The 23,207-nt window shown below is 35.8% G+C and overlaps 2 protein-coding genes across 9 annotated transcripts; both read right to left on the bottom strand.

Moving 5' to 3' along the window:
* Positions 1 to 5,464: 5,464 nt before the first annotated feature.
* LOC125275520 lies at positions 5,465 to 10,287 on the bottom strand. Of its 8 annotated transcripts, none has more exons than XM_048202532.1 (4): positions 9,420 to 10,287; positions 8,885 to 9,357; positions 8,692 to 8,782; positions 5,465 to 5,524 (listed from the first exon to the last, which is right to left on the bottom strand). In XM_048202532.1, exons 1-3 carry the CDS (start codon positions 9,603 to 9,605, stop codon positions 8,695 to 8,697), a joined length of 747 nt encoding a protein of 248 aa, XP_048058489.1. In that variant the 5' UTR covers positions 9,606 to 10,287; the 3' UTR covers positions 5,465 to 5,524; positions 8,692 to 8,694. The 8 variants fall into 8 exon arrangements, with proteins under 8 accessions (XP_048058489.1, XP_048058484.1, XP_048058488.1 ...); XM_048202531.1 differs by having other exon boundaries at positions 5,471 to 5,532; positions 9,420 to 10,286; XM_048202533.1 differs by having other exon boundaries at positions 5,488 to 5,512.
* A 4,408-nt stretch (positions 10,288 to 14,695) lies between these two features.
* On the bottom strand, positions 14,696 to 20,944 carry LOC125275519. The gene is made up of 9 exons (XM_048202523.1): positions 20,245 to 20,944; positions 17,153 to 18,953; positions 16,690 to 16,898; positions 16,547 to 16,601; positions 16,332 to 16,450; positions 16,024 to 16,250; positions 15,492 to 15,651; positions 15,253 to 15,363; positions 14,696 to 15,083 (listed from the first exon to the last, which is right to left on the bottom strand). The coding sequence occupies exons 2-8, from the start codon at positions 18,928 to 18,930 to the stop codon at positions 15,263 to 15,265; spliced, it is 2,649 nt and encodes an 882-aa protein (XP_048058480.1). The 5' UTR covers positions 18,931 to 18,953; positions 20,245 to 20,944; the 3' UTR covers positions 14,696 to 15,083; positions 15,253 to 15,262.
* Between the last annotated feature and the right edge of the window lie 2,263 nt (positions 20,945 to 23,207).

Here is a 23,207-nt window from a genome sequence, read left to right as displayed (position 1 = left end):
TACGGTCTTATCTTAGCCATTCACGGCCCCTCATACGCTGACAGCAAATGAAAAGGCCCCAATTAAGCAATTATCTTTAAAGGTGCTGCCTAATGCAGTCATCTGAGCAGCAGAGAGAGAACTGGAAGACTCGCTCGCCACCGTCATGCCTGATAACTAAATGTAGTGGAGCTAAGATGGGACTTTTTAATGAACACAAAAAGGAGGTAGACTGCCAGACCCCTAAACCTGACAAATCTGTCAGGAGAGATACTAAATAGAGGCTACCAATGATGAGAACGCACACACATGCTCTGCAAAATCCAGTGCTACTAGCTGCTTTACAGTCTACATATGACAGCTGCTTTTAAAGGGGCTGTTCATACAGCACACATTCATGTGTTTAAAAAAGCTGGAATGAGTGCAATGGAATGGAACAAAAGTTTTTTTCAAGATGTTTTTTAAAAACTGTTTATAACTTGACTTGTGCGATGCTGTAAGATCTATTTTTATCATTTTATTAAGCATAAAAATACATTTCAACAATTAAATAAAATAATGTCAGATTATTACCAGATTATTTTAAAAATGTCATTTTTATTGATAAATAAAAATCAATAAAAATGACATTTTTAAAATAATCTGGTTTAATCACAAATATAGGGTAAAATTATACATGCTATTTAATTGTTTCTCTTTTCAAAAGAAATATTACATTTTAAGCATTATTATGTTATATTATTAATGCATTATTATTTGGTTAACTAATTTAAATTATTCAAATAGTAAATTTTAAACAATAATAATTGAAATAATCTGTTTTAATCACAAATTCAAACGTAAATTATACATTTTATTTGAATATTGTATTATTATATTAATAATAATTTATTTTCAAAAATATATTACATTTTAAATATTATTATTGTCTTATTATGATATTATTTGTTAAATAATGCATTTAAATTATTTAATTATTAATTTAAAATGTAATAATTGTGTTTTTGAAATAAACTCTTTTAATTACAAATACTGGGTAAAATAATATAAATATTGGGTAAAATAAATTTGGAAATGGTGAAGTATTCATTTTGTAAATAATAAAAAATAATAGAACTTTTTAAAATAACATATATTTTTAAATAATTATTTAAATCACAAATATTGTGTAAAATAATTTTAATTATTTCATTAATAAATTAAAAATAATTGATCTTAACCACATAATTTTTTTTTTTTTTTTTCAGAATTATTTTAATTGACACTTTTTGGTATTGAATGAAATGTATGTAAACAGTAAACTGTTATCTTATTTTTTCTTTGCTGAGTTTGATGTAGCGCATTTTGGGATTGCTTTTCTCTATAAATTCTGCCTTTGAGTTTGGCCAGAACATATTTTAAAAGGCAGCATAATTTACTTTTGGAATATAAAGTAGGCAGCTCACAAAATTTTGAACAGACCTACAATTAGAGGCAAAAACTGTACTGTTGTGATATTTGACAGACACGTGTGATCAAAAGTGTAGATGCCGACAGTGAATTGAAAGGAAGCCATTAAGTGCACATTCAGACAAACAAAGACCCCCGCTCCTCTTGGCTCATGTCCCTGCATCTGACAGCAATGAGACACTAAATAGTTCTGTTGTTTTTGTTATGTTCTCTTTGCTCTTCCTCTCCCTCATCTTCTCTTCCTGCCTTTCACTGCCTGCCTGCTCATTATAGACATTTTCTCTCTAATTGATCCTCTCTCTCTCTCTCTTTTTTTTTTTTTTTTGTCTTTCTGCCTGCTGTATGTAGCTTTTAATGGTCAGCTGTGCTCCCAGTATCACACAACCCTGGCAACAACAATATGGTCTCTCTCTTTTTTTCAAACATAAATATATCCACCTTTTTTGTCACCCTCCTACTCGCTGTCTATTTTCTCTTTGCCACATAAATCCTCCCATCACCCCGTCAGCCCCTCTGTGCTCTTTCATCATTGGGCTGATGGCTGGTTTGCTGAGAGATGCATCTTTGATGTTTAGGGATCTGGTATGTTCTTCGTTTGTGTCTTCGTTTGTGTCTGTTCTTGGACTACAGAACACAGGATGTGAACAAGAAACAAACTTAGAGAAGTGAGAGAATGAGATCTACACATCACAAAATAATACTAGGCTCATACTAATAATAGTAGTAGTATAGTGGTCACAATATTATTATGCTTCTTCTGTTTTTTAACTTCATTATTATTTTATATTGTGATGTTTGTAATCTTCTAGGACACAAAGATTTTTTACATTGTGACTTTCCAGGACAATAATGGCACATTTTACCCTTCATTTCATATTACTGTAGTGATACTACTGTAATGCAGACATTTTTGTATTGTATTACAGTAAAATACTGTTTAGCAATTTTTTTTTTAACCCTTGTGCTGTGTTGAAATCCCTAGAACACCTTTGTTGTTCTTGATTAAAAATGGCTGGCCTTTTTAAAAAATGCTTGTATATCACTTGTTATGCTATATTGTCACCAAATCTTGGATTCAGTCTATTTTGTCAACTTGTTTTCTTTCAATTTGGACAGGTTTTGTATTTCTTTTTGGAACTGATTGAGTGAAGGCCTCGTTGATCCGAGCTTATGTACCTCTGTTTTTGAGTGAAAAAAAGCATTATTTATGGATAACTTTGTCAAAATTCAATAAAATATGGGAAAAAATTCACTGTTTATCTGTCACAATCACCAGCTGGAGTGGCCTTGATAGCCACCAGAGGGCATTCCACCGCAGACTGTTGTCATTCCATCAAGGACTACATTACCCAGAATTCATCAGCACTCATTGTTTTCAGTTGTGTCACATTAGCCTGTTTAGCTCACCCTATATAAGTCTGGTTTATGTCATACTTGCATTTCTGAGCATTCTCCTCATTTCATGTATCTTGTTTTACAATAAGATATATATATATTTTTATATTTAATATACAGGTGCTGGTCATATAAATACAATGTCATCAAAAAGTTGATTTATTTCACTAATTCCATTCAAAAAGTGAAACTTGTATATTATATTCATTCATTACACACATAATGATATATTTCAAATGTTTACTTCTTTTAATTTAGATGATCATAACTGACAACTAAGGAAAATCCCAAATTCAGTATCTCAGAAAATTAGAATATTGTGAAAAGGTTCAATATTGAAGACACCTGGTGCCACACTCTAATCAGCTAATTAACTCAAAACACCTGCAAAGGCCTTTAAATGGTCTCTCAGTCTAGTTCTGTAGGCTACACAATCATGGGGAAGACTGCTGACTAGACAGTTGTCCAAAGGACGACCATTGACACCTTGCACAAGGAGGGCAAGACACAAAAGGTCATTGCAAAAGAGGCTGGCTGTTCACAGAGCTCTGTGTCCAAGCACATTAATAGAGAGGCGAAGGGAAGGAAAAGATGTGGTAGAAAAAAGTGTACAAGCAATAGGGATAACCGCACCCTGGAGAGGATTGTGAAACAAAACCCATTCAAAAATGTGGGGGAGATTCACAAAGAGTGGACTGCAGCTGGAGTCAGTGCTTCAAGAACCACTACGCACAGACGTATGCAAGACATGGGTTTCAGCTGTCGCATTCCTTGTGTCAAGCCACTCTTGAACAACAGACAGTGTCAGAAGCGTCTAAAGACAAAAAGGACTGGACTGCTGCTGAGTGGTCCAAAGTTATGTTCTCTGATGAAAGTAAATTTTACATTTCCTTTGGAAATCAGGGTCCCAGAGTCTGGAGGAAGAGAGGAGAGGCACACAATCCACGTTGCTTGAGGTCAAGTGTAAAGTTTCCACAGTCATTGATGGTTTGGGGTGCCATGCCATCTGCTGGTGTTGGTCCACTGTGTTTTCTGAGATCCAAGGTCAATGCAGCCATATACCAGGAAGTTTTAGAGCACTTCATGCTTCCTGCTGCTGACCAACTTTATGGAGATGCAGATTTCATTTTCCAACAGGACTTGGCACCTGCACACAGTGCCAAAGCTACCAGTACCTGGTTTAAGGACCATGGTATCTCTGTTCTTAATTGGCCAGCAAACTCGCCTGACCTTAACCCATAGAAAATCTATGGGGTATTGTGAAGAGGAAGAAGAGATATGCCAGACCCAACAATGCAGAAGAGCTGAAGGCCACTATCAGAGCAACCTGGGCTCTCATAACACCTGAGCAGTGCCACAGACTGATCGACTCCATGCCACGCCGCATTGCTGCAGTAATTCAGGCAAAAGGAGTGATGTACATGCTCATACTTTTCATGTTCATACTTTTCAGTTGGCCAAGATTTCTAAAAATCCTTTCTTTGTATTGGTCTTAAGTAATATTCTAATTTTCTGAGATACTGAATTTGGGATTTTCCTCAGTTGTCAGTTATAATCATCAAAATTAAAAGAAATAAATATTTGAAATATATCAGTCTGTGTGTAATGAATGAATATAATATACAAGTTTCACTTTTTGAATGGAATTAGTGAAATAAATCAACTTTTTGATGACATTCTAATTATATGACCAGCACCTGTATTATATAATATGTTTAAGATATATTTGTTTATATATATATATATATATATATATATATATATATATATATATATATGTGTGTGTGTGTAATCTTTTGTCTGTTATTCTTGGATTTCTCTGTCTCTTTATTTTGCCTGTACCCCTTTGACCATGTTTTATGTTTGGATTGTTTTGACCTCTTGTCTGATGTGGATTACCCTTCTAATAAATAATGCATTTGAATTCTCAACCTAGTGATGGGAGAAACGAAGCTTTTCACAGCTTCGAATCAATTGAACCAGTTGCTTCGCAAAATGATTCACTGTTTCGAAGCGTTCGAAACACCACACACTGGTGACCCCTGCTGGGCAAAACAGTGTAAATGCAACAAAAACTCATGCTAAACGTGCATAAAAACAGCTTTTACAAACCCACTGCAATTTTTTTTTTTTTTTTTTTTTTTTTGTGAAAATATAATCTATCAGATGCAATTAACTGATCAACTAATACCATTAAATATTAAGTGTCTGTATAATATGTATTCTTTTATCAATTTTCAGGGCTTGATTTTTTTATTTTTTTTTCTATTAACTATTAACTACTATTATTCCGTTTAATTATACAAATACGTCATTAAAACGTCTACAAATGTATATTCAATTCAAATTTCAATTCAAATTTATTTGTATAGCGCTTTTCACGATACATATCATTTCAAAGCAGCTTTACAGAAAATGGATGTCAACATTACAATTTAAAGAATGTAGTTAGCAAATAATATACTTTAGGTAATTAATTACAATCACTGTTAGCAGTTTAACTGAAGGTAGAAGCAAAGAGCTCCTGGAAAATGAATTACATTAACAATAAATTAGGATATAGAGATTGTGCAATGTGAATGTTGATCCAGATGATTGCGTCTTCTGAAGTCCTCGCAGGAGCTGGCGCCGTCTCTTCACAGGTGATGGTTGTCTGAGGTCTTCTTAAGAGGCTGGATCCAAACTGAAGCTGAAGTCCTCTCTAGTCACCTCAGGGCGGGTGTCCCGAGGTAAAACAGAAAAGCAAAAGAGAGAATAATTAGCGTAGCTGCTGTTCATGACTTTAAGCAAAGATAGTCATGTGCAGTTGATCTGGTATGAGATGCATTATGTGAATGCTTGGCTAAAGAGATGCGTCTTTAATCTAGATTTAAACTGGGTGAGCGAGTCTGAGCTCCTAACATTATCAGGAAGGCTATTCCAGAGTTTCGGAGCCAAATGTGAAAACGCTCTCCCTCCTTTAGTGGACTTAGCTATCCTAGGTACAACCAGAAGTCCAGAGTTTTGTGACCTTAGAGAGCGTGAAGGATTGTAGGGCGATAGAAGATCGGTTAAGTACACAGGAGCTAAACCATTTAGAGCCTTATAGGTCATTAGCAATACTTTATAATCGATACGGAACTTAATAGGTAACCAGTGTAGAGATGATAAGATTGGTGTTATATGATCATATTTTCTTGACCTGGTAAGAACTCTAGCAGCTGCATTTTGTACTAATTGTAGCTTGTTTATTGATGAAGCAGGACAACCAGCTAATAATGCATTACAGTAATCTAGTCGAGATGTCATGAAAGCATGAACTAACTTTTCTGCATCAGAAATAGATAACATATTCCGTATTTTAGCAATGTTTCTGAGGTGGAAGAAGGCTGTTTTTGTAACATATGAAATATGATTTTCAAAGGACAAGTTGCTGTCTAATATAACACCCAGGTCTTTAACTGTCGAGGATGGAGTAACAGTACATCCTTCTAAATGCAGATTGTAGTCTGAGAGATTCTGTGTACAGGTTTTTGGTCCAATAAGTAATACTTCAGTCTTATCTGAATTTAATAGAAGAAAATTACTAGTCATCCAATGTTTTACTTCTTTAACACACTCTGTCAGTTTGGATAATTTAGAGATTTCATCTGGTCGTGATGAGATATATAACTGAGTATCATCGGCATAGCAGTGAAAACTAATTCCATGTTTTCTTATAATATTGCCGAGTGGCAGCATGTATATTGAAAATAGCAGAGGGCCTAACACCGATCCTTGCGGCACTCCATAGTTTACTATCGTGATCTTAGATTTTTCCCCGTTTATATAAACAAAATTGTGACGGTCTGATAGGTACGACTTAAACCACCGTAATGCCTGTCCCTGAATACCAGTGTAATATTGTAGTCGATCTAAGAGTATTATATGATCTATAGTGTCAAACGCAGCACTGAGATCAAGTAACACTAGTATTGAGACACAGCCTTGGTCAGAAGCTAGAAGCAAGTCGTTTGTAATTTTAACGAGCGCAGTTTCTGTGCTATGATGAGACCTGAATCCTGACTGGAATTTTTCATAGATAGAGTTTTTTTGCAAGAAGGAGCACAATTGGACCGACACCACTTTTTCTAGTATTTTAGACATAAATGGAAGATTTGAAATGGGTCTGTAATTTGCTAATACGTTTGGATCTAATTGTGGTTTCTTAATGAGAGGCTTAATAACTGCTAGCTTGAACGGTCGTGGGACGTGACCTAGAGATAAAGACGAGTTGATAATATTGAGAAGAGGTTCTTCTGCTACAGGTAACAGCTCTTTCAGTAGTTTAGTGGGTATTGGATCTAATAAACATGTTGTTGGTTTAGACGCAGTGATAAGTTTATGTAGCTCTTCCTGTCCTATAGTTGTAAAGCACTGCAACTGTTCTTGAGGGGCGATAATTAAAGCTGAATCATAAAACTCTGTCAAAGGTTGTACATTTACAATTTTATTTCTGATACTTTCGATTTTTTCATTAAAGAAATTCATAAAGTCATCACTACTAAACTGTAATGAAACATTTTGTTCTGGTGATGTCTGTTTATTTGTTAATCTAGCTACTGTACTAAATAAGAACCGTGGATTGTTTTGGTTATTCTCTATAAGTTTGCGAAGATGCTCAGCCCTGGCTGCTTTTAGAGTCTTTCTATAGCGGGACGAACTGTCTTTCCATGCTATTCTGAAGACCTCTAAACGAGTTTGTCTCCATTTGCGTTCTAGATTACGAGTTTCTCTTTTCATAGCGCGAGTAATACTGTTGTACCATGGAACAGTATTTTTCTCTCTAACCTTTTTTAATCTCATCGGTGCAACAGTATCTAATGTACTAGTAAAAATGGTGTACATACTGCTAGTCATGTCCTCAAGATCATTTGCGTGTTTGGGTACGATGAGCAGCTGAGACAGATCAGGCAGATTATTTGTGAATTTATCTATAGTTGTCGGGAGAATTGTTCTGCCTAGTCGATATCGTGGCGCAATTTGACAAATATCATCAATATGCAGTACGCATGTTACAAGGTAGTGATCAGAGACGTCATCACTTTGCGGTAGAATTTCTATATCAGTAGGATTTATTCCATGTGATATAATTAAATCTAGAGTATGATTAAGACGGTGAGTGGGTCCAGTGACGTTTTGTTCGACCCCAAATGAGTTTAGTAAATCTGTAAACGCAGCCCCTAACGTATCATTTGTATTGTCTACATGAATGTTAAAATCTCCAACAATCAGCGCTTTATCAACGTTGACCAATAGGTCTGAGAGAAAGTCTGCAAACTGTTTTAGGAAATCAGCATAAGGCCCTGGTGGTCTATAAACGGTAGCCAAAGCAAGAGATAGTAGCGACTTTTTACTTATATCTGAGAGTGTAACATTTAGCATAAGAATTTCAAATGAATTAAACCTGTAGTTTGTTCTCTGAGTAACATTAAGTATCTCTCTATAGATTGTTGCTACACCACCGCCACGGCCAATCAGGCGGCATTTATTTTTATAACGGTAGCCAGGTGGACAAGACTCATTAAGACCAAAATAATCATTTGCTTTAAGCCATGTTTCAGTAAGGCAAATTACATCAAGACTATTATCCGTGATAATTTCATTTATGATAACTGCCTTAGGTGTCAGCGATCTAATGTTTAGTAGCCCTAGTTTTAGAGATTGTTTTTGTTCAGTAATTTTACAAAAATCTGGTTTGATCACGATTAGGTTTTTTCTAGATCCTTTATTTTTATTGTTAAACCTCACTATTCGGGGAATAGACACAGTTTCTATAGACTGTACTACACTCACATTTCTATCAATTAAGTGGGCAGAACACAGGCTGTGATTTGAGGTTTGACTTACTAGTCATATGGTGCGAAGCGTCTTGGAGATGTTCTCTGACAGAAGATCAGCTCCGATGCTGCTGGGGTGCAGGCCATCAGCACGGAAGAGCCTAGGACGCTCCCAGAAAAGATTCCAATTATTTACAAAGAGCAGCTTCTGTTCATTACACCAAGACATCAACCATTCATTTAAAGCAAATAATCTACTGAACCTTTCATGTCCTCGTCGGTACGTCGGAAGCGGTCCGGACACGATGATCTTCGTCGCGGGCGATGTGGCTCGTACCGTCTCGATCAGGCTTCTGAAGTCCTGCTTCAGCACCTCCGTCTGCCGCAGCCTGGTGTCGTTCACCCCCGCGTGCAGCACTACAGCTCCGATGGTCTCGGCACCGTTGAGGATCGCGGGAATCTGCACAGAGACATCGAGAACACGAGCACCAGGAAAACAGTGGTAGCGTGGACGTAGCGGACGATGGAGTCTCCGATGACCACGGCGTCGCGTTCTGCCTCGCGAAGAGGGGAGAAGCGGTTCCGTGTCGAGACGTCGAAGACCGGGGGCGGTGGAGGAGAGGTCCTGGTCCGAGGCCTGGCTCGCGCCTTCCGCTGCTGAAGCACCCAAGGTCCCTGGTGTGACGGCGCCGGAGTGAACGAGGGCTGGGATGAACGCGTTCTTGGTGCTCGGGCCCTGTGCAGAGAAACACACGGCGTAGAGGAAGCAGGAGTGTTAATATCGCGCTGCAAACTTACCGAGGGTTGGTGAGCGTCAGCGCGAGAAGTTTCCAGCGCTGTCTGCCGCTCGCGTAGCTCGGCCTGCTTCTCGAGAAGGATCCGGATCTGCCGCTCCACGGCCTCCAGTTCCAACTGCACCGCATGCAGCTCAAACGTGTCCTCACCTGCACATAAAGGTAGAGAAACATCCAATACACTCGCCATTAGAGTAGATGAAACAATAATATTTTGAGAGAGAAGAGTACAAACGCTAGCGTAGCGTGGGCGTGGCACGCCGCTAATGCTAACGGGCTAAAGCTAGTAGCGAAAGTTCGGGAAGTCGGATAAAACTAGCGATATCAAGGTAATCCAAATGTTTTTTATATAAAATACTGTTGGGGATGTGTTCCCCCACCGAAAAAGAAAGAGTGATAGATTATAAGTTAGATTTTACGAGGCAAAAACAAACAATTAGGCGATATCAGAATTTATATCAGAATTTTCCGCTGGGTGGGCAATCTCATTCAATCCGCATGATTCATAGGTTCACAGAGATCGCCCCCAGCGGTGAACCATTGAAATTTCGAAACATTTCGAAACAGTTATGATGTAACAAAGCCTCAATTACTGAAATCATATGACTTTGACAATTTGAAACAAGCTCCAAAACAATGATTTGAAGCTTCATGAAGCAGTGTTTCGAAGCACCCATCACTACCTCAACCGAACAGTACATGACATTATCACACTAGTGTGCTTTAATGTTTAACTAGGGAAGTTTGCATTTAAATGGTTTTATTTTGTACAAAGTCACACTTTAGGTGTGCCTGGTCAAAAACGACTGGCTGAGAATGAATGAATGAATGAATGAATGAATGAATGAACCAACCAACCAACCAACCAATAAATCAACCAACCAATCAATCATGTTAGCACTATAAATATTGGTATAAATACTTGATTTCTTTGAATTAGGAAAGGTTTTGTATTTATTTTTGAAACTGATTGATTGTAGATCTGAGGATAAAGTTAATCTCTGTGAGAAAGAAAGCCTGTAATACTTAAAATGGTTTGTTTGTGTTCATGAGCATGTGTGTGTGTGTGTGTGTATGTGTGTGAGCGCAGTAGCGTGAGTGTGCATGTATCCACGCATGCATCTTTGCAAGCACACATGTAAATATGTGAACATGATGAACATGCTCCAAAACACTAAATGTTTCTCTTATTTTTGTTCTCATTTTTGTTCTCCCCCATTCATTTTCAAAGGATGTTCATTTTTTTTTTTTTTACCTATATTACCTTAGGACAGGTTATGCATTTATTTTTGATTGATTGTAGGCCTCATTGATCTAAGTTAAAGAAAACAAGCTGACAAAAAAAGACTGAATCCAATATTTGGTGATGGTATATAGCATAACAAGAGATTTATAAACTATTTTTTTGTAGGCAGGTCATTATTTGACCCAGAACATCACAAGCTTAACAAGGTGGGGGGAAAATCCCAGTAAGTAAGTTGTAGCCCAATGCGATAACATTAACTAACACTTTCGGGGAAAAGAAAATCCAGGTCGAAATTACCCGAACACAACATAAACTCAATTACTTCTCAATTAAAGCAAGGCAGTACAATAAAAGCTTCCATGTAAAATTCAGCTTTCTATCACAGGAATAAATTACATTTTCAAATATATTAAATTAGAAAACACTTATTTTAAATTGTAATAATATTTTACAATATTACTGTTTTTACTATACTGTTGATTAAATAAAGGCAGCCTTGGTAAGCAAAAGAGACTTCTTTTAAAAACATTAAAACATTTTACAGACCCCACATATACCTATTTGCCCCATTAGGATTCATTTTCAGATGCCCAGCAAGGTTTCTGTGTTTATAGATAAACTTGCTTCCTTGATATAGTTTTCAATAGATTAAACATAAAGAGCTCAGTTTAGCAACATGGTACAGTCATGCTGTGTATAGTCTCATCTCCGGCAGTTCATTAGCACACTTTGGTTAATTACGCTCAGTGTGGCACCTGTGGGGTGACAGTCTGAAGAAGACGATTCAATATAACCACCACACCGACTCAAGGCTGATCAATAGACTGGTCTCCAAGTCCTTCCTGGTGTCATATCGAGGCCGGTGAAAGCTGTGTGGTCCTCTGGATCAATACAGACTCAACTCCATTTAAACACCTTTTTTAACCCACCGTCACAGTGTGATGCAGCCATTTGTGGAAATGAAATGACTTCTAGCAAGAGGAGCACCTTGTTCGACATAAAGAATGGTCAACCGCTTCGATCCATTGGAGTGAAATATTGTGTTGTAAGGAGGGCTTAATGACGAGCACTTTGAAAGGAAATCTGAAGCTAAACGCGAAGTGGTAGTCAATAGATGTATTTGCTGTCGAGAGAGAGACGTTTACTTCGTCGTATCCATTACTCTGACACTTGGCTTAGCCCATAAGTCTTCTCTGTGAACCTTTTCAGCCAATGCCTTTTAAAGCTAAAAGGGAAAGATCAGAGTAAAATACATCCATTTGCTCAACATTTACATTTTAGCTTAAGCTTTATAATAAATATTAACTTAATAGGGCAACTTTTAAACTATATCTTGAAAAATATGTCTGCATCATCAAGGTGCAATACAATGTTGTGTGATATAATCTATTTGGTAATAAAGTCTGTAAAGTCATTGAGTTGTAGGTATTTTGACACATCAAGAGGCAAATTAAGTATCAGAGCTCCTCCATTAAGATTAATTTAGACATCAACAGGTCACAGGCCTCAGGATCAATAAACAGTTCTTTCTGCCTCACTCATATATTTGTTTAATAAAAGAAATCAAGTTATATTGTTTTGCTTTTATAACATAGTTTATAAAGAAAAAAATATATAATTAAATGTACATCTATTTATGTTTGATATAATTATTAAATAGTTAATAAAAGACTCAATAAAGACTAATTTTATGTTCCATACATTATACAATACAGTGCACGACTCCCTCTAGTGGTAAACTGTGTTATCAGTGAAAAGTCATCAAATCAAGCACTGCTCACAACAACTGCTTACTTTGTGAGGTTAGGCTGCCCTCTAATGGAAGAAACAAATGGCTGGCCAAAAGATTCTAAAACAGAGGTTTCCAAACTCGGTCCTGGAGGGCCACTGTCCTGCCAGTTTAGCTCCAACCCCAATTAAACACACCTGAACCAGCTAATCAAGGTCTCTAGGCATACAAAAACTTTCAAGCAGGTGTGTAGGAGTTGGCCGGAGCTAAACTCTGCAGGACAGTGGTCCTCCAGGACCGAGTTTGGAGACCTCTGTTCTGAAACAACAGTAATTACCGCTATTTGTGGAATGTGAGTCTCCGGTGGTGTGTCAACTGCGTGAGGAAAGTGAGTACAGATCCACAGCTGGCCTATCAGTGGAAAACTCAGTAGCTGGCAATAGTTGAGTGACTTCCTGTGACAGGCCATTAGTGTTATTTTAGAATATTCTGGTCTACCATATCCGTGGTGTAGCAGGACGTGCATGACGCTGTGAGTTAAAGGGATAGTTCACCCAAAAATGAAAATTTTGTCATCATTTACCCACCTTCTGAGTTTCTTTCTTCTGTTGACAAAAGAAGATATTTTGAAGAATGTTGGTAACCAGACAGTTGACCGTAGCCAATCCCATTCCGTGGTAGGAAACTCCTATCTCCTATCTCCCTAGTTGTTAATGGTATTTTGGTTACACAATAAAATGTATCTGCGATTTAATTCAAAGTAGACTCTTGTAGCTTCTGTCCGGGCTGCCCCAGCCATGACAGGAAGGAAAAACTTAAAAACATTTAAAGGTGCAATATGTAATATTTTTGCAGTAAAATATCCAAAAACCACCAGGCCAGTGTTATATATTTTGTTCACTTGAGTACTTACAATATCCCAAATGTTTCCAACTATTTGTAAATCATGAGAAAACTGCAATTTTAACGACTCTTCACACGTCCAATTTTTGGACGTGTGAAGAGTCACCTGTCAATGCATTAATAGAAGCCAGCTCGAAAACTTCCGGCGAGATGTCATTTGCTGATGTGCTGAGCATCAGTAGTGTAATACTTAGTTTATAATCAGAATATAGTCACTTAAATAGTCAGGCATAGCATTCATTTAGTTATTCAAACGTAGTACGGCATAAAAAATAAATAAGTAAATAGGTACTTCAGTGTTCCTCCTTGGCTAAATTCAATTCAGCCATCAGTTTTCACACTTTTATGTGAAAAAAAGCTTAAAAAATTAAATATTTATTGTGCACTTTAGTTAGATTAATTGAATAAGATTTTTTGAGTACTTCATACTTCACATTGACAAAATTTATTTTTAAACCTAGTTATTTTATAATGTTTAATATTTAATAAAAAACGATATTTAATATTTAAATGATACCAGATGAGGAATAAGGGTCTTATCTAGAGAAACGATTGGCCATTTTCTTAAAAAAAAATGAAAATGTATATGGTGTAGGACATTCAGCATTAGCTTTTTGAAGAATACCGAATCACGGTCTAAAGGAAGCACTTGTGATGCGATCATTTGTGTCTATAAAGCATATACATTTTCATTTTTTTAAAGAAATTGACTGATATATATGTATATATATGTATATATGTGTATATTTGTATATATATATATATATATATATATATATATATATATATATACAAATGAATATGTATATTTCATTCAAAATTTAAATCTTCAATACATTTTGGCTTTAAGATTTTAAGATTTCCCAAAGAAATCCGGTGTCCTCCATGATTCCTATTCTTTCTGACAGCATTACACTTGAATGCGAAGGCAGCATTATTCCTTATTTCCTTACAGGAATCCAGATAATTTGTTCACCCAGTTGTAGATACATTCATTCTGCTGCAGCTCACATGTATGAAAAAGGCTGAACTAGTTGAAATCAGCTGCCTAATAAAGAGGTTGACTGGCAAAAATATTTTATGTATTTTGAAAATACAAAAATACTAAGCTTAAATGTATTTAATTACAAAATACATTTGATTTTTTTCAAAAGTATTTAAAAACAAAATACAAAATAGTATTTTGTATTTCAAATATGTATTTCATCAATTATAGATTCCCCCGAGGACAGTTATGTCACCCAACAGTCACATGTTTGAAATCTAATTTCACTATTGTAAGACTTCATCTGTCTAAAAAAAAAAGGCAAAATCAAGGTAAATGTCATTTGCTATTATGATTTATTCTGAATAAAATCATATCTTATTGATGGAACATTGAAAAAGACAGAAATAGCGTATGTGGATTAAAAACTATTTATAGCAAATTACATGCATTTGAGTTATTTGTTATTGATGAACATACATGCTAAAACCACTACTGTCCTACACCTGAAAACCTGTCCATGCATACAGTGATAATAGTCAAACACATTCTCCAGTATTTCATTATTTCCCAAAGAGAAATTATATTTAGCTTTAAAAAATAGAAACTATGTAAGTATTTTCGCAAGAACACATAGCATATTCATAGCATAGTCCTATACAAAATGAATGTTTAATCTAAGCAGTAAAGCTTACATGACCTATGAGTAAATGTTCCAAAACTCAGTCATCAATAAAAGACATTCCAATCTCTGACTGGAAGGTGCTGTCCATCATTCAGGGAGAAGTCACTTCTCAAGTCACCCCTGCAGGGGAAGGAGGTATTTATACAAAGTATACAATGATCATTAAACAACTGAAGGTGAGTTTCTTAACATAGAGGTACACCTTGACTTAACCATCGTGGAGAAAATCAACCTACAGAATGTATGAAATTACATAATTTCACTTGTTCATAATATCATTATCACTCACCTCCACAAACTCATGGTCTCTTCCGACCAAGTCGATCAATTGTGTACCATAAATAATTTTTTATTTCAGATTCACAGTCTGTCCTCGTTACACTGTGTTTTGATGCAGCATCTGAAAGAGGAAACTCGAAGAATGAACACAGATTTCACCAAGTGATTGAATTTACAAATACAGACAAAATATAAGTAAAAACAAACTTTCTTAGTATGTGGGTAGTGTTCATGCAGCAGTGAGTTTACCTCGTATTACGTCTGTTAAAATAAGCTTAGAGAAGGCCTTTTTCTCTCCTCTCCCTTGCCAGTTGAACTCCTTAGCCAGATCATCTGTTAGGACGTGCTGCATAATATTCTGAATGACATTCTTGGCCCCAAAACCTCTAATCCTTGACAAATATTTTACCTGTAAAGAAAAAAAGTGTTGTTTATTAATATGTCATGTATTGAAATATTCTTATTTGTCAAACATGGCATTGAGTGGTCAAATATTTTGATGTATATAATGACTACGAATCTATAGGCCTATATGTAGAATATTGCTAATTTGCACCATCTTGCACCAACTAGTTGAACAAGGAACCAGAGCTGGGTGAGAGAATACATGAAATTTACAGAAAACACTGTATTTACTGTCCATTTATTTTATTTATTTAATAGTAGCCGTGGAATAAGCAAAAGAATGTGCGTCATTATTGCAAAATAATAGTTACAGGTTAGAGTGTACATTATAGTTAAGTGTACATGACCCTTTTCTAGAAATGCTGTGTTGACTCACATATTTTTCACGTGTTGTTGCATTACTGAGCTCCATTTCAGTCCTGACCACATCTTCAATGGTTCTAAGAGGCAGATTGAGGTCTGTTTCTATATCTTCAGTGGGCAAGCTGGTACTGCTGGGGGATTCAGAAACCGTATTGTCTTTCAGTAGTTTCTTTAACATGGCAGAGTTTTCCTGAACTGTGCTCTTGATGTCTCTCAGCATTTGAAGGAGCTCATCCTTGTCTGTTGTATAAGATGAGTTGTGTTGTAATTACAAAAATAGAGAAAATAAAAAACTGATTAAGACAAAAGAAGCTAACTCACCGTCAGCTGGCATTCTGGATGTAGATGGTGTAGGAAGAAGTGAGTTTTTTGACATTTCTTGAGTGCTTTCAAATCTTTGTCTTTTTACACCATGGATTCCAGTGGATACTAGAAAATATCTTTATTTAAAAATAAACCATACTTTAACAAAACAGCGTAAAATCTTTTAAACAAATCTTGTTTTTGAAAACAAAGTGCAAGTATCTGTTACTTACCGTTCCTTTTGTTCTGTAATTTCTTTTTGCCCCTCTTTTGCCATATCAAAAAAGGCTGCAATAAGATAATAATTTTATTATATTATTTGAACTTAATAAAAAATCCTAAATTTAAACAATTATTTTAAAATAGTGACCATTACCATATTCTTTGTGAAAGCTAATATTTATTTTCTCCCATGGTTTCCCTCCTGTTTCAGGTTTAACTCTGTTCTGAACAGCATCCATGCACTTCTCTGGTGATCTGAATGGGGGCCAGTAACTTTGTTTCTTGTCTAGGCTCAACCAGTTTGATGCTACCACCATCACCTCATCTGAGTCTTGCAGGGTGACAACTGCGTACATGGTCAGTCTAGAGAAGGGGGAAAGAATTATGTTTAGCTCGGATTGAAAAATAAATATAAGCTTAATTTTATAGTAAATTGAAAAGTTAACCAAACAAATCATGGGATGTATGAAAATACACAGATACAATCAATTCACAGGATTTTTTTTTTCCTTCGGTTGGACTACCTCAGTTGCACAAATTATGGCACAGGCAAAATTTCTACACTGAATGCAAGACAAATCAGCAAAGGAGATCTTGATCATCTTCATGATCCTCACCTTCCATCACCCTCCATCAAAATATCTTTTTCTTCATTTATAATTGACTGAAAAAAATCACGCTCTTCACACACTCTCCTCTTAGTATTGCCTTTGTCCATTTTAGACCAACTGGCTTCTGATTCGTCCTCTGTGTTATGTACAAGTGTTTCCTCCTTCCTTTTATCCCAATCCTCATCCTTAGACTCACTTTCCAAGCACTTTAATTGTTTGCCATTCATTTTTCCTTTGGATAATTCCTTAATGTAGTACACTTCATTATCTGTGTTCCTCACAGCAGCTATGACTTCCTCAAGGTCCTCAGGTTGGATGCAAAGTATTACACTTTCTTTGAAAACCAGAATATCATTCTGTTTTAAATGGCCAGCTAAAGCGGAAGCAAAGCATTTCAGAGCCAGTGTAATGAGAACTGGGGTCAAAGGGCAGCCCTGATCCAGCAGTTTGTCTCTCTCAATTGAAACATCTACAGGTTCAGTGCCTACTTCTGGTGCATCTCTGAGAAGGTTTTTCACAACGAGGAAATCTTGATACAGATTTGGGTTTGACCTTTTTTGCTCTTCTATTTTATCTTTAATACAAGACAACCTCATCTCAGTGCAGAAGGTTTTGGGAGTGATCATGACAGTAGCTGATTTTTTTGGTACAAGACACTTTGACTGAGACTCCAATAAATCATCTAGATGTTTTGTCAGAATAGTTGCAATGATGAGGTAGTCAACGTTAAAAAAGTGTTGACTATCATCATGTGGACTTTTCACAGTTTCATTAAAGTGTGTCTCAGAGCAGTTAAATGCACTGCTGTGGATTCTGTCATAGAGTGTCTTTATGTGTGGAATTAGATCCTGGATGTTGTCTTTATAGAAGGAAACCGGGATGCCATCTGGTCTCGGTGTGTCTGACAGTTGAAGAGAATGTACAGCTGACACAATGTCCACCCCACTGACTGCATGTGAGCTTTCTTCACCCAGTGATGAACCCGTCTCATCTGTCAAAAGATACTTTTTTAGATTCAGCCATTGGAAGACTGATTGTATCTGGGGATCTTTCTGAAAAAGTGTTGTGGAAACATTGTTGATCTCCAAGTACACAGGACAATGGTCGCGCATCTTTGAGTCTCTGATTTCACAACTTCTGACACGCCACATACATTCTTCTGGAACAAAAAAGTAATCCAGCCTGGATGCAATCATTTGACTGTGGAATGTATAGTACTGATTTACAGGGTTCTTTCTTCTCCAGACATCAACTAACTGAAAAGATTTCATTAACTTATTCACACAACAGCGCAGCTTTCTGTGAATTGGCCTGTCTTTCACCACTTTTGAATTGTCTTTGTCGATAAATGGATTGAGAACCATGTTGAAATCTCCACCAATCACCAGCAGCCCTGTGGTCATTGACTGAAGGTACCTTGAAAGTTGTTCAAGGGTTTTTGTGTCTTTTTCATGGTTATAAACACTAACAAGAGTGTACAGCTGACCTTCCAGTTTACATCTCAACACAACATAAGCTCCACAGTTATCTTTTTCATCACTTATACATTCAAAATCTAGTCTTTTCCTGACTAGTATGGCTGTTCCCTTTTGGGAGGTAAACGTTGTGTAGAAAACATGCCACTCATTTTTTAGACCTTCTATAATATTTTCATCTCCTACTCCAATGTGTGTCTCTTGAAAGAAAACAACATCCGCATTTTGTAGTTTTTGAAATTTCTCATCTTTTTTTCGTTTAAGTCCATTAACATTCCAGGTGACAAAATGTATTGTCTGTGTAGCCATCGACAGATCTGCTCCAAATGTCTCTGTCAAAACAAAGAGTGGTGGAAGGTAGGATTTTTTTTTTTATTTTTTTAATAGAATTACTGAGACTGAGTTTTAAACATTCTGGGGTCCAAATATATTGCTTACCTATTGTTATTTGCTTTGCCTTAAGTTAATTTAGTCTTGGGTTTGGCAACAGTGTTTTCTGACAACACAAGTTACCTTGTGATTTATTTTATACCATTGACCGTACCATTATGCCTAGACATAACCACTTTTGTAGAGAATAAAATAAATAAAAAAACGCAACAGCACAAAAATGTCCAATGACCAGTTTAGTTACAATATACCATTAGAGTGTAGAAATAACAAAAAGCAGAAAATCAAAGATGGGGTTTGAGGTTTAGGGTGACATAGACACACATTTTGCACTTACATGTATACCACATCCTGTAAAGATGTTGCATTGTGTGTGTAACTACCATATATGAAGACAGTTAGGAATGAAATGTCTAGAAACGAGAAATCTGATTAAAATGTTCAATAAAACCGTGTATTGCTAATGCTTTTGACATAAACGCAAAGAATTGTATTGATGCAAGTTAATAGAGCAATTGACTCAAGTAATGTAACAATTAACGCAAGCAGGAAATATGTTAATGCAAGTAGAAGCAACAAGTGTGTAAATGTAGAGATAATGTGCGTCAATAGTGATTATAAAACGGGCCTTTAGAGCTCTCAGGGGTGGAAGATCTTTTGGAGAGAGCATAAAATCGAGCAGCAAACGGAAGCCAGCTATACAAGACCACATCCTCAGATTACAGCACATATTTATGATCATTTTATGCTGTATTTTTAGTGTATTTTATCAGCAAACAAAATAAATATTACATGATGTATTGGTTAAACAGTTGAAGAAATGTTATTCATTTCTTGAATAACAGTGTGTTTTTGTTTAACATTATGTAATCCATAAATTATTTTACATGTTGTCAATTCGTCATTATCATACATTTAGTGTCTGTTGAAACGTCACTAAATAAGAGTCTGCCCAAATATAAAGGTAACTGCATGTGCGGTAGAACCACACTTTATGTACAATACATAGGGATTCTAAATAATAAAAAATAAAAAAATTATATGCAACACTTCAGTTGTTTTTTAATGGTATCAACCTTTTAATAATGGCTTGTTAATGAGTGCCTTTCTTGCTTTGTCAAATGTTTGTTGGATAAATTAAACAACAATAAAATTATGTTTTTCTTTGGATTGTTAAACTGTTTTTTTTTTTAGTCAACTTTAAGCATCCTAATAATTTGAAGGAAAAGTTACCTTATATCTCCAAGATAATGTCTGTGGGACAGGAGGCTGTCGTCGATTCAGCTGTCAAGTTGAGCAGATTAGATGCATTTATGCACTGTTGTTTCCTTATATATCGACATTTCCTGAACCTGCCACACTTTTAGTTTCATTTCTACATAAGTGTTCTGGAAAAAAAGTTTCTATCTCTGAAAAAACAGCAGAAAGGAAATGTCATCTTGTTGTCAGTTTACATTTTCTACCTGTTTCCAGAGCTCCTTGCGATGTTGATCTACAATTGGTGATGAAGCAATGAACATTTGAGCATGAATTCTAAAGATTTGGATTATAGCTCACAAATAAAATGATAAATATATTATGATCACTGTATGCTGTGCTTTTAGTGTATTTTAAGGTCATTGTCTCACAGCAAAGAAAATAAGCATTACATGATGTAGGGCAGAGTGGAGCACAACCTAACACTTTTTGACTTCCTCAGTTTGTGCAAATCCACATGGGGTTAAGAGTATTTATTTTGTTCCACATTAATTTCACACGTATAGTACAATTATGTGGTTTTGTTTCATTATTACAGTGTTTACCTTTTTCTTTATTTGCTCTGAAAGATTGGGGCAACATGCCCCACAGGTGGGGCACATTTTAAAATATGAGGGGCATGTTAAAACATGACCATATGACAGCTTAAAATGTTATATAATCTAATGAAAAAAAATATACTGTTACATGTATGCTCTGTGTCTGGTGTTTTTATGACCTTTAGTTTTCCCCATTCGGTATGAGTCATAAGTCATGAGTCATGTATATATATATATATATATATATATATATATATATATATATATATATATATATATATATATATATTTTTTTTTTTTTTTTACTGAAGTTTTGTAGAATTTCATTTACAATGTTGATCTGTTTACCGTGTCACACGCTGGACGCTCACTGCTGCTTTAGCCATCATATTGTAGAATATCCAAATAAATCCTTTTTCATACTATTACAGAGGTATGCAAAGGGACAAAATAAAATAATCGGGAGGATAGAAAGGAGCAGCTGAAAAGAGCTCTTGCCATAGATATTCTTGTTGTAACATGTTACGTTAACATACCAAGCGTTACGTAATTCTCATGATGTCTGAAAATAAAACATGAAAAAAAAATTGACAGCTCATTCAGTCAAGTTGACAGATAAGCTTTATTTGTAGGGCAACCATATGATTTGAAACAATTAGTTTCAGTCTTTTTAAATGGAAGTTACCCAAACCGGAAGTGGAACCCATAATTCGAAACGCAGTAGGCTAGTCAGGAATAAGGTCAATAGACCTTATGTACCAGAGAAACAAGTGTGCTGCCATCTTTATAAAATTGTCTTTGAACTTCCATTTTTGCGGTAGCCCTGTATATTTCTATGGCATCGCTGTTGAAGAATAATTAGCTGGTGAAGTGGATTTACCTGTTGTAGAGTTAATGAAAGTTATCATGAGCATTGCAATGTCTAAAGCAGATGGTTTAACAAATGTCAAAAGACCGGGAAGGTTTTAAAATGAGCATTTCATTCATTAATACATAAGATCACTGTGGACATACAAACCGGAAGTCAAAAGACAACGAGCGCAGCGCTGAAAAGGGACGGGGCTACGTAAGGTCTATAGCACTTTATGACGATGATCTGCTTTTATTTTATTTTTATTTTTTTATTAAAATATTCACAAATTTGTTAACTATAGCATGAAATATCTGATATTCTGATTGTTATATGTGCAAGTGAATGTGTTTTGCTGTTTAAACACCTTTATATAGCCTAACGATAGCATTACGCGCAATGGGCGCTGCCATGTTAGTTTACAACACAGCACAGAGAATCGGATCTGTTGGATTTACAACGCGCAAAGATAGGAGAAGATAGAGTAAACTTTAAAGTTACTTAAACAATGCATATGAATAAACCGTGTTGTTTAATTATGTAAAGGAGTGTTATTTCCGCTTCTATAGACATCAGTGTGTATTTTACTAACTCTAAATGTATTGTTTTGTTAGTATTTATGTGTATTTAAATGTCTGAAACCTAAAATAAAAATGATGTGGTTAAAAACACTGCATATTTGTGATATATGAAAAGTGCTGTGCACGTCCGTCTCAATGCGTGCAAGCACATTTGAATTTGGAAGTTGATCACCTGGTGCACTGAACGTCCTAATCACACCGGTGTGATTGTGCGCGTCAAAGGATTAACAAAGAATAATAATGCTGCGTTCACTCAACCTCATATTTACCGCAATCTTGAAATGACAACACCTGACGTTATATTCGGAGCTGTTCACATCCTTTGGCCCTTGGACTGGGAATTATGCGTTTCCATGGTACCACTATCAACGCCTAAATGAATTACAGCGGTCAGGTGGTACAGCGGGCACGTCGTACATGTGGGAGCTTTTGGAAAACTCCCAGCTTACAAGCTGTAACTACGAGCTCTACAAGGACGTGAACGCTTTTTACAAGCTAGAATCTCATAACTACAGGAATTATGAGGCCACGTGAACGCACTTTGGATTGTAATGGTACACATAACTCACGGTTCCTACATACCTCGGTTTTGAAGTCATGGTTCAGTACGGATTCAGTACAGCAGGTGGGCAGAAAACTAAACATACAATTTATTTTTATTATTAAACAGTGGTTTACTGAACAAATTGTGTTTTTGTCTTTAAATATATTAAATTAAATTATAAATAAAAGTTTCATAATGATAAAAAAAAAAAAAAAAAAAAAAACACTCAAACAACAAATTGTAGCAAACATGTAAGCTGCACATAAGGCAGTTTTTGCCTTAACAAATTCTAACTAATTGTGGTCTGAAAATCTAATTATAAAATTAAGTTTTTGAAATATAATCATTTATATACAGTGGCTGTCATTTTTATGACAGTTTAGTTAAACATTAAATTATGGGCTAGGGCTGGGTATTGACACAAT

Source organism: Megalobrama amblycephala, linkage group LG9 (assembly GCF_018812025.1).
Source record: "Megalobrama amblycephala isolate DHTTF-2021 linkage group LG9, ASM1881202v1, whole genome shotgun sequence".
NCBI lineage: Eukaryota > Metazoa > Chordata > Actinopteri > Cypriniformes > Xenocyprididae > Megalobrama > Megalobrama amblycephala.
This window is presented reverse-complemented; position numbering and strand designations above follow the sequence as displayed.

Excerpts from the sequence above, each read along its gene's own strand:
- LOC125275519 (XM_048202523.1), bottom strand. The coding sequence starts at position 18,930 with ATGGCTACACAGACAATACATTTTGTCACCTGGAATGTTAATGGACTT. Across the intron at positions 16,899-17,152 it reads TTGATGGAGGGTGATGGAAG|ACTGACCATGTACGCAGTTG; the intron begins GTGAGGATCATG and ends CCCCTTCTCTAG. Across the intron at positions 16,602-16,689 it reads TAGCTTTCACAAAGAATATG|CCTTTTTTGATATGGCAAAA; the intron begins GTAATGGTCACT and ends ATCTTATTGCAG.
- LOC125275520 (XM_048202527.1), bottom strand. The coding sequence starts at position 9,605 with ATGGCGAGTGTATTGGATGTTTCTCTACCTTTATGTGCAGGTGAGGAC. Across the intron at positions 9,358-9,419 it reads CTGACGCTCACCAACCCTCG|GGCCCGAGCACCAAGAACGC; the intron begins GTAAGTTTGCAG and ends TTCTCTGCACAG.